General features: G+C 37.6%; 1 protein-coding gene across 2 annotated transcripts in view; it reads left to right on the forward strand.

Annotated features, from left to right (window-relative positions):
- Positions 1–12,445, forward strand: part of ZEB2 (zinc finger E-box binding homeobox 2) — a 175,536-nt gene that overhangs the window by 8,152 nt on the left and 154,939 nt on the right. The window contains exon 2 of one of the 2 annotated variants that reach the window (XM_077273008.1): positions 7,340–7,435. The exons of the other annotated variant lie outside the window; for it this stretch is intronic. Coding sequence (XP_077129123.1) covers positions 7,340–7,435 — 96 coding nt within the window. The remainder of the gene's footprint in view (positions 1–7,339; positions 7,436–12,445) is intronic. 2 annotated transcript variants of the gene reach the window in all.

The raw sequence follows: 12,445 nt of genomic DNA on the forward strand, positions 1-12,445 counted from the left end.
CTTATTATTCTAAATGTCATCCTCTTAACCGAACAGCTACTATCTGACATCCGGTTAAATATAACCCGGCGCTCAAGTACGGGCTGGAATATGTGTACAGGTGTTGATTTGGAGTTTAGAGACAATTTCCTTATTTAGTTTGGAGAACTGCAAGTGTCACTGTCGGAGCAGCCAGTAAGGTGTGAAAGTGTATGAGACGTGACAGGATGAAAGGTGTCTGTTGTGTTGCTACACCTTGTACACAGACAGTTCCCTTTGTCACAGCCTCCTGGTGATTTGACAGTGCAGTGTAGATCAACTTCCCTGGTAGGTGATACAGCAAATTTTAAGAAGTTATAATCAACTCCCCCCACCACCACCACCACGACCACCACGACCATGACATTACCTTCTGGAGGTCTCATGCATTGACGGAGAAGACTGTAGATTGTCAGCTCCCATGAGCCAGACGTTCATTACTTATGGGTGTCACACCGGATATTCTACCCGACTCGTTGGGTAACGTTGTAGTTTGTAAAGAGTAAATAAAGAAATCTGAAAAATAATTCAATTAATATGAAACCACCGTCAACCGCAGCCATTGGTGGCACTGGGGGGTACAGTGGTTAACCATTTGCATTAGCCGTGCCAGGTAGCGTGCACATATATGCATTTGGGTGCCTTCGTTTTACGTCCCATGGTGGCAGAAGTACCGAGCAAGCTGGCACGGTCTGTCTGGTTGGCAGAAATGCCATCTGTCAAAGCATCCAATAATGAAGTGTTATGTTATTCCTATGAAGAATCAGGCATAATGTATTCTTTCGGAAATAAAAAAAAAAAGCTGAGATGAAACTATATTTATTCGAGAATTCGGCAAATCATGTTATCGGAGTGCCGATACGTAGATGATTTCATTTTATGAAGCCTATAGGAAAATGGTCCAGGTGACCAAAGATTGAAAGCTAAATGCTCTACTAAAGGCCCAATTATTCTAGTTATCAACAACCCGATGACCGAAGATGCTGCATGACCTCTTAGCTAAATTATTATCAAATTGCCAAAAAAAGAGCCTCTCTCATCTTAGTGGCCAATATTTTTTTTTTCTTCCCAAGATGCTTTGCAGCAGATTGACCAATGTGAATGAGTAATCCTCTTCTTTGGAGGTCTATAGTGTTGCGGCTACTCCAAGGGTGGGCCACGGTAGCCAGGAGCTCAATGCCCTCAGATTACACTGACCCTGAAAAGAAATGTAAGAATAAGATTTTTCTTCTTCTTTTTTTCGACTTTAAGGTTCTTTCATAGATTGGGTCATGCTATGATATTATACCTATTGCACACAAGGGTCAGGAGGAGGACACTTCTACATAGAGTCTCATAGGACCACAGAGCTTCCAGAGAAAAGGGAAATGCTCAGGTTTCATGATTTGGTAAAAAGGTGCATTTTTGAGGAAGACAGAAGAACCTAGAGGTCAGGATGATTGAGGAACGAAACTCTGTCAAACAAGTTTTTGTTCTCAAGACGACATCTAGGTCATTAAACGAGTCATATCCCATTCACAATCTATAGGATATATATATGGCCATATATACGGCTCACCTACATATCACGCTCTCCTAACTGTATGGAGTGTTACATCCGACCTGGTACTTTTATATATTCATCTGTTGATCATTTTGTGACAATTAGTGTTTGTTCTTTACAAGTCTGAATTTCAGCCTTGGGCGAGTTTATGGTCGTAAAAAATGGACGCTATAAAGTGGCTATAAATACAGCAGTGATGACTTCATCATTTGGCATTAAGTTTCCTATGCAGTCCTATGTAAAAAAGAGAAAAAAATCTCTTTTGCAATTGTCATACTAGGTAGCAAGCATAGCTATGCTACATCCGTAGGAGACCTATAAGACGCGAGATGACTACTTTTTCTATAATATACAGCATCGCCATTTAGTCTCTACATCTTTGGAAAATGTATAAGCTGCTTATTGCTTCTACATTGCCATTGCCTTATCTAAATTATTCCATGTCTTTGGTAACTGGCTTCTGATGATTTGTTAATAAAGTTTTAATATTTCCTATTTGGGTTTCTATGGAGTAATAGGTATTAAAAAAAATGGCTACAAATTTTTAGAATTCAAAAAGTCACACCTATATGAAGCGAAGCATTATTACCCCCTCTACACCTGCCCCAAATTTGGGTGATCAGTAGCCATAGTTTTCTTGTACAGCCACTCTTTCCATCTAACATACCGGCATTCTATGCCTAAAAAATATTATTTTTTTTTTTTTATTATTATTTTTTTTACAAAACATAATATTGTTACCTATAGTGATGCATTTTTAAAACTTTACTTCTATTAACAAGAGAAGAAGATCCGAAGCTCTCAACTTGTATTAGAACTCGTTTCTTTACTTAAATACTTCTAATTATTGACATTTATATGTTTTTTTTAGTACGATCCGCAGGCTCGAAACGCATGGGCCATTGTACATTTTTTCCCAGGTTGTCTCCATTTTATTAGTTTCCATTTTATATAGAATGTTTCAATAAATATTTAATGTTTTTATCTACATTTGGAAATTAAGGGCTGGATTCCGTTAGATTCCGTTGGATTCCGTCGGATTCCGGATTTTTTTATACAAATATCATTTCCATGCAACAGAGAAGTGTTAATACTTTAATGTCCCCTCCCCCCAAAAAAAAAAATCTTAAGCTAGATTTAAAAAGAAAAAAAAAAGAAAAATTGCAACTATATAAATTTGATTTTTTTTTAAATTTATTTTAATTTTACATGCAGATATTTTAACATTGTTCATTAGTCCATAGGCAAACTGTCAAGGTCTTTTTACATCTGCCAAAGTATATTTCCATTACATATGAGATTTGTTCCGGTGGCTGGATGTCAAAAATCACATAACAGAAAAAAAAAAAAAAGATGACGCAAAATGTAAAAAAAAAAAAAAATACATTGTGAAAAAAAAATAGTATTCGTTTGTGATTAAAGTAATTAGGTTGATACTTTTAATGTCTGCTCTGCTTCTGTTTTCTTTTTTTTTCTAATGGCAGTTTTGCATCTGCAATTAGGAGTAATTCTGACAGTTCCAATTTCCGAGGGATGGGAGACAGTGAACAAGATGTAGAGCAGTGATATTACACGTGAAAACCCCTGTCTCTTTAACCTTGTTGGTTTTTGTCTCGCAGAGGTTACCTTTTCCCGATGGTGCAAAATCGACTTGACATAACTGTTCATGAGTTTCTGGGTTTTCCCTCGAGGTATTTGCATCCGATCAGCCCAGTCAAGCTTCAAGTTGAAATTGGCAGCCCAGAAACTGACAGGATAGGGACTAGGAGTGAGACAGCTGAAATATAAGCAATAAACTGACAGCATTCGGAGTGAAATTGGGACTCTGTAACTCTCAGAGTGCAGGCAAAGTATCAGCCGAAGTCTCACCAGCTCTCATTGGCCTTTGATACATTGTCGGATTCGGTTACGAGATCAGCGACTGATATAGAATTTCTAGTCTAGAACTAAAAATGTTTTTGTGAAGTTCTTTGGCCAACTCTATCTTTTATTTCAAATTCGATTGGTCTAAAATAGAGTTTGAGCAAATTTCAGGACCCTCCCACGAGGTTCACGATTCACGACAACTTGTCAGATCTCAATCAAATTTACCCCCCAAAATTGTAAAAATTGTAACCTAAAAGATTTTAGTTTTATTCGACCGCTGCCTTTTAAAGTTACTTTTACTTTCTGGAGAATTCTAACAAACCCTTGTAAAGGATTGTTAATGTTTCTTGTGGATGGTGGTGGTGGTTGGAGGGGGAGAAATGTCCTTTCTTTGTCAGAAAAGAAAACAAAAAGCTCCGTAAAGTTAATTAAACCAGAATAAAATAAACACTTCCTTGAATAGTTGCAGGGTTTACATTATTGTTTGTTCAATGATATCCTGAAACTCACGGCCTGAGAAGGAAAAAAAAAAATGTTGTACAATTTTTTTTCTGTCTTTTGAAGTGCACAGATGTGATTTACTTTAAAAAGGTCATTATAAAAAAAAGTTTAAAAAATGTAAAAAAAAAATATTAAAAAATATTCAGTTTACAATTGTAATTGTGTATCATTTTTATTTTTTAGTTAAAAAAAAAAGATTTTTTTTTTTTAGGCATTAGCCTGATTAGTAAGTGTCTGTTACTTTTTCTCCAAGAAGAGACGTAGCAGACGTAAGCTTTGCTTTCAGACCGTGTGTGTGACAGGCATTGGCTGATCTGTTGATACCCATTCGACAGGCCCTGTTGAGTTTAAATGGTGTGACGGCACATTTTTGTTAAGCTTTGAACAAAGGGATGAAGATGGCGTGCTGGCACCATCCTCGTGCACATTGGACTTGTCACAGTCTTCCCTGATTTAATGCTCTGTTTATGCCTTAATATTAAAACTTAAGGTCAGAACAATGAGTTTCCATACTCCACGTACAAAAACTTTTATTCTGGAGACTTAAGATATAGAAGCAAATGTCGGATTCACATTCTCATTTCCATAGAACAAAACAATAAAACAATAAGTTTCGAAACATAGATTGCAACTTGCCTCCGAGCTGTTATCCATTTTAAAATGGGGGGATTTTTTTTTTTTTTTCAAGAAAAAAAGTCTTATTAGGAGAGAGGAAAGATTATTTTTCTTTGATCATTTGTTAGAAGTGATTATTTCTACAGTGGATTTGCTTATAAGCTCCTACAAAAAAAAAAAAAAAAAGGTTAGGTCTATTTGCAGGCGTTGAGAATTGCTTAGACTTTTTGAAAATGACAAGAATAATTCGAAATTGCATTCTATCTCGAAAAGATGATTTACAAATAAATGCAAACACATGGATAAGAAGATACATGTATATGATGTGTCGGGATTGTTAGGAAAGTTGGCACCGAGAACTAGGGCGTAATTATTTATTTTCAATTTTATTCTTGAAAAACCATAAAGTAATGGCATAGTCTTTAGAGAAACTGGGGTTATGGGTCAATGTTTGGTATAATTAATGCAGAACTGTTCACATTTGACTTAAAGGGGTTGTTTCTTTTTGGATAAATTTAATGTCTGAAGGCAGTTGGGTATAAAAAAAACAAACTGTCACGATCCATTTTTGGATTTGTGGCAGCTCTGGTTCCACTCAGTTTAAAGCTTTTTTCCTTTTGGGCCATCGGGGTTTAATGTCAGTTTCTTCTCCCCCCGCTGGCAATCTGATGTTACTGCAGTGCTGCTGGGTCAGCTGATGCAGGTGGTGACCACTCCCACCATCCTTTTAAAGGTCACCTCATGCATCAGCTGACTGTTGGTGATGCAGTTTCTTTCTGGAGACCAGCCTAGCAGGAGCAGCTCTCTGGTGTCAGCCACGTCTGGTTATTGGAGTCCAGTTGCTGTTGTTATCTGCGGTGTGGAGCTTAGCAGCTGTGCTCATAAGCTAAGTGTGGTGTTTTTGTTACCTTGTCCCTTTGGTATTTGTCACTTCCCCCTGTGTGTATTATCTGCAGAGGTTAGGCTAGTGCTCCTTGCCGGCCAGTGCACTAGCCAGGGCAGTGATAGTTGACTACTAGAGATGAGGTATCCTGATGGTGGCGGGGGGAAGGACCTGCATAGGGCGTTAAGGGAGTGCAGGGACAGGCTCAGGCTTGAGCTCAGGTGGTGACCATTCCCCATTCCCTACAGGTAGGGCCTTCCTCTCACCTTTTCCATCCCATTGTTTGTGAGTTGTGCTGTTCATTGACTGACTACCTGTTTGGTTGAGTCACACTGTGACACAAACAAACTGTGCTATAGTCACTTTCCCTGGCCGGGTCTCCACTCCAGGACATTGGGTGTGGCACTGACTTCACTTAGCACGGCAGCCAATCAATGAGCTCAAATGGGGCATTCCATCTAAACTGACAGAGCAGCTGAGCTTAGTGATTGGCTGCTGTACTGTCGATGTGACGTTAGTGCCGGAGCCAATGTCAGACATAGCAATACTCACCGATGGGCTCAGGGAAGGTGAGTACAAAGTGGATTGTTTGTTCTTTTTTCAAAATTGTGGTCAGGGATGAAATTTAACTGAAACTGGACAATCCCTTTAATGACTGCGCAGGGCTGTTGGTTTTTCAAAATGGGTTTGGGAACAACAAGTTATCTCAACACATCTATCTGCCGGTAGTTTATGTGGTTGGATGGACATGGGTAGATATGAGCAGCTCTGATCCCTTTCTGTAAAAAAAGGTTGTAAAATTTACAATATATGGCCACCATTTTTGAAAAATTTGCATATTGACAGTAGTGATTATGGCTCAATTTTAAAGTCACCATAAACATTAGAATAATGTTGGCCGAGACGGCCGATATTGGAAGAAGCGGCTGACCATCTTATATGTACGGAGGCCTCATGATTCACTCCTGACCAATATCTCCAAGACTTCTTTTTTCAGGGGAGATAAGCCTCCACTAAAGGTATCTTTTAGAGCCTTTCTCCACTGATAACATATAGAACACATACACATTTACCCAAATGGAGTGTGCAAGTATTTTAGGCGTCGGGACTCGGTAAGATTAGCATTTGGCCAAACAATTATGCATTTAGTTCTAAGACATTCAGAAAAGATCGTCATGATCATGACTAGAGCCACATGGTACTTGAATACTTGACTACAATGTTCTCCATCCAAGCTTCGTTCTTAACTTTTCTATCCTATCTCTTCTTTTTGACACTGTCATAATTATCTGTAGCTTGTTCTTTTTCTTCTCAAAGCAGTACAAATGTTCCACCTCTTTAACCTACAGACCTCATTAGCAGAGAAGGTCTACAAAGACAGATGTGGAGCATCAGTCTACACATCTTGTAGAATTTACATCAAACGGTGCAGGCCTGTCCTCCCTTCTCCTTGGCATGAAATCTGTCCAATAAGTTAGTCCGGTTAACAAAAAAAAGTAAGATGTCCATCATATTCAACCAAGGAAGGGTTGATATGCCCCTCAAATCGTTAGAATGAGTCAATGAAAGTATGCGATGTTTACCGGGTAACGGCACCAAAAACGATGTTCTACTGATTCACCTTGTATTTTCTCTTCTCTTAAGACCTTGATGACCTGATTGGATATGGTTTTTGTTGTTATGCTTTTATTATGTATGACTATATTATTCAATACCATCCGTATGAGTGAATGAATACCCGTTATGGGATAGGTTGGTCACCCTAAATCACGATACCCTATAGGACTTCCCTCTCGCCCTAGAGCCCATTTTGTCTATATTACTACTGTAGTTGTAGCATGTAGATGGGTGTGTGTTTGACTAATGTTCGGCTGTTTGAATCATTCCTTGTTTTTTTCCCTTGCTTAAAAAAGGAGGACTTATATTACACATTGACAGAGATGAGCAGGACCTATCCCTTCTACCAGAGCGACACCCAAATATTTGTAGGAGGAAAGACTCCCGCAATAGTAGGTCTTTTTCCTGGTGTACTGTTGTCTCGATTTCTTATGCACAATCGCCTTCTGTTATGACATGTCTTTTTAAATGTTTGCCTTGGTTATCATAACTGTTTTAAATCTTTTTGTAATTAGAACTAAGAGATTGACATCCCCAAGGAAGCATTAATTGTTGGATCATGTCAGTATCTGTCTCCCAATCTATAAATACATGCACTGCAATTTTTTTAACCATCTCTGAAGCAAGGAGGGAATTATTATTTTTTTTATTTCCTTTCCAGAGAAAGATCAGCTAGTACTGATGATAAAAAAAAAACAAAAACCCCTCGATGGAAGTTTCACGCAAGCTGTGAGATCATTACATACCATAACTCATGAATGGGGCTGGCCCGTAGAACAGCAAACAAGTGTATTAGTCCCATATGTTTGTAATAATTTCTGCTGTTCGGAGCCTTCTCTACAGCATTTTAAGCCATACTTCAAACGTCATTTTTCAATTTTTGCAAAAATCAAAGACATGCAACATAATAAAATAGGGATAGAATTTTCGGAACGGGCAAATAAAAATAAAAAAGTCTAAATCATGGCTTTCGGGATGGACATGTAGTAATTGTTGGTATTCGTAAAAAGATGATGTCACTTATTCTCCCCCAAAAAATATATATTCAAAAACAATTATAAAATTACAATAATAGAAAAAAAAAAAAAGCGCAGTTTCCGTATTTGTGTTCCGTTCAAGAATCAACATGCAAGTAACAAAACAATTCTATGCAAAAGGAAAAAAAAAATCATCATTCATCTACATTATAATTGCTTCTTTTCCACATCTACGGGGTGGTTAATTAAAATTGTGATTAAATGTGGTCTCGCTGCCTAAGATGTCTTGCCCAAAACAGGTGGTACGGAATTTAAAAGTAAAAAAAATGTAATTAGCATTGGAAATTGAGAAATTGCCTGTAAGAATCAGTGTTAATTTCAGGCAGTGATGAGGTAATTTATAAATGAATTCAGCAGAGGATGGGGAGTAAAAAAAAATGCACAACCGACACTCTGCCCCTCCTTGGCATTCCCAGCATGCAGGTGAAGATGTTTGCAAAATATTGAGGTAATTTGAAAATAATTCCACACATTCTGTAGCTTTTTATTGAGTCTAAACTGAGACTACTTGCGTTATCCTCCCTTATAGAAAGTGGCCCCGTGGCATGTTTACCCTGAAGCTGAACAAAATACATTAGATTACAGCTGAAAAACTAATGCCAACGACTTAATGTGACTATCTACCTAGAATTATTCCTTTTATGGAGCTAACAGTGCTGTGCAAGACCACTATTTATACATGCATGATAAGTCCCGCCCCTGAGGAGCTTGCAATGCAATTTATCTACGTATGTATAGTTATTCAAGGCTTAATAAGTTACTTATATACATTTTTTGTTAAGGAATTTTATTAGAGTACACCAAATTTAGAGTGAGAGTAGCTTTGACGCCTTGGTGATAATGTTCTTGGGTCCTTTACCAGATGGCATAGTTATGAAACACTTGAACGGGGTTAATACAATGTCTTTTGTGCTTTGATGTTTTAAGGCATCTGACTGGAGGGCTATGATCTACATCTGACCTAATGCCCAAATAGTGAGTCGTACCCTGCAGGAAACTCATATGGATTAGGGTAGATTCGAAGGTCATAGAAAAAAACATTTAATGGTAGTAGACTAGTTATACCGCACACAAATATTCATTCTATGGTATGAAATGGTTTCAAAGCTACATTTTTGTTTTAATTCTCTCCATCGATAATATATATATTATATATATATAATTATAAAAAGTTCATTTTCACAAGTTCTCTAATCTGGGGATATATTCTCTTTAATTGCTTTCTGTGACCTCTTTCTGACCGTGAATATCGTCCATGCATTGATTTCCTGTCTCTGTGAGTTTATGTATTAGTGAAGAAATGTTCTGTTTTACATCCATTCGTTCGGTACTAATTATAAGTGATATATTCGTACTGTATTTTGTTTTAACCATCTTCATCATCACAGTGGAAAATCTTTGTGTGACATCACTGCATGGCATCATTGTATGACATAATTGATTTGCTTGTTTGTGGCATTTATTTGTGCATAAGCGTTTGCTCATGATATTTATAAAAAAAGACAAGATTGATGGCATAGCCTAGGCAATGAATGAGGCAAAGCATTTATAATGTGTTTGTGGCCTGGCACTAGAAACGTGCTTACGTCAGCAGGTTGGTCATGTAATGCCACTAGATGTTGCGTCATATTATAAACAGTGTCATATCAATCTAATCTTATCCACCTTGTCAGAAGCTAGACTTATAGATATTCTTATTTATTGCTTCATGGCTTGGCGACATTATAAGTATCAAGACCATTCATTTGAATTTTAGTTTCAAGACTTTCAGTCCATAAAAATGATCTAGTATAATCATTTGTGTCCAAAAAGTTATAGTATTTTCATTGGTTTCCAAAGAAGAACTAATGGCTTTCTAGAAAGCTCCAGTACCATAACAGCCTTCAAAAAAAGATTTAGTATCATCACATGTTTATAAAAAGTTCTAGCGCTTTCCTTAATTTCCAGAATGGTCCAGTACCATAATTGGCTTCCAAACAAGGTCCAGTACCATGATTGGCTTCCAAAGAAGGTCCAGTACCATGATTGGCTTCCAAAGAAGGTCCAGTACCATAATTGGCTTCCAAAGAAGGTCCAGTAGCATCATTAACACTCTAAAAGTTTGGGTGTTGTCATTTCCAAAACATTCCTAGTACATTCATTGATTTCTAAAAAGGTCCAACATCATCAGTAGCTTCCATAAAGGTCCAGTATAGTGATGAGCGAGTGTGTTTGTTACTCAAGATTTCCTACCATGCTTGGGTGTTCTCTGACTATTTTGAGCATGCTTGGAGATTATGTTTGAGTCGCCGCAGCTGCATGATTTGTGGCTGCTAGACAGCCTGAATACATGTGGGGGTTCCTTAACAAACAGGCAACCCCCACATGTATTCAGGCTGTCTAGCCGCTACAAATCATGCAGCCGCGGCGACTCAAACATAATCTCCGAGCACGCATTCTTAGAAATCTCAAGTATCGAACACACTCGCTCATCACTAGTCCAGTACAATAACTATCATCCATGATTGGCTTCCAAAAAAGGACGATTACCATAACTGTTTTTCCACCACCTTCTTTACTTCCAACTTCTTCCTTCCAGTATCATCATTTGCTTTAAAAAATTTCTAGTATTTTCCTTTGTCTCCAAAAAGTTCTAATACCATCATTGGTTTCCAAAAATGTTCCAGTACCATAACTTCCATTTGAACAGTTCCAGCAATTATCATCAAGTACTTTCGTCATTGCCGTGCAAAAAGGTCCTTCCAAAGCCAAAGTTTGAACATCATCATTGGCTTCCAAAAAGTTTTAATATTGTCGTTGGTTTCCAAAAAGTACCATCACCATGTGTGGCTTTGAAAACAATGTCCAGTACCATAACTGTCTTCCAAACAATTTTATTATCACTGTTTGTTTCCAAACAGTTCTAGTATTGTCTTTGGCTTCCAAAAAGTTATAGCACCATCATTGTCTTCCAAAAAAAAGTCCCACTGCCTTCCCAATAGGTCCATTATTATGATAGGCAGGTATCATAATTGGCTTCCGAAGAATGTCCAATACAATCAGTGACTTCCGAAACTTTCCGGTACAATCACTGTCATTCTTCATAATTGACTCCCAAAAAAGGGCCAGTACCATAACTGTCTTCCTTTCACCTCTTAGTATCATCATTTGTTTCCAAAAAGTTCTAGCATTTTCCTTGGTTTCCAAAAATTCTAGTACCATCATGGGCTTCCAAAAACATTTTAGTACCATAACTGCCGTTCATCAAGTTCCAGCATTTTCATAGCACAGTGTCATCAATGCCTTCCTTAAAGTACTAGTACCATTATTGCAATGCAAAAAAAGGGTCCTTCCAAAGCTTAAACATCATCACTGGCTTTCAAAAAGTTTTAATATAGTTATATGTTTCCAAAAAGTTTCCATGGTTTCCAAAAAAGTTATAGCACAATCTTTATCTTTCAAAAAAGTCCCATTGCCATCAATATCTTCTAAATAGGTCCATTGTTATATTTGAATTCTAAAAAAAAAGTCAGGTATCGTAAAAATGGCCAAGACTATCAGTGCCTTCCAAAAAGTTTCAGTATTATCATTAGTCTTCAAAAAGTTTTAGTATTTTCATTGGTTTGCACAATGTTCTAATAAAATTATTGGTTTTCAAAATAGGTCCATCGATGATTTCCAAGGAGACCAAATCATAGAGTTAAAATTCTTTGACGTTGTGGAAAGTATTCCCCATCAGTCCAAGCCAATAAACTACAGTCAGCCACCATTTTTTTTCTAGAAATTGGATATTGTACATTTGATAAAAGAGTATTTTCCAGTGTTTGTGGTGTATTAATGACTGAGGCCTCGTCTAGCTGATAATCTATAAGGCTGTGGTTGAGGACTAATGCACAGGTACTTATAGCGAAAAGTCTAATCATTCTTTGTATGGCGGGGGGTTGGGATGGGGGGGATTAAGGAGGCTGGTCCTTGAAGATAAATAGACAACCTTTCTGAGAAGCCATAACACCCTAGTTATTTATTTATCTTAAGACACCGAGGTTACTCGAAGGAAGAGTCGGAGTCAATCCTATCTACGACTGGGGAAAAATGACCCAAGAGATAGATTTCCAGTTTGAAAACAATTCCTAATATCTGGGAAACGCTCTGTTTGTTTATGCGTACATAATGCTCAGTTTGTCCGCCTGGGAACTGAGGCAAATGGGAGAAGTATGCATGGATTTCACAGGTAACAGGATTACTTGGGCACATAATTGATCCATTTGGAGGAGACAGAAAAAAATTGACACCGCTCTCGAAGATGTCTCGGCTTTAGAGATAGAAGTTTATGAAACCGGCATCTGTAAATTCAAAAGAATCAATATGTCAATTTTATTAAAGCGT

Source organism: Ranitomeya variabilis, chromosome 7 (genome assembly GCF_051348905.1).
Source record: "Ranitomeya variabilis isolate aRanVar5 chromosome 7, aRanVar5.hap1, whole genome shotgun sequence".
NCBI lineage: Eukaryota > Metazoa > Chordata > Amphibia > Anura > Dendrobatidae > Ranitomeya > Ranitomeya variabilis.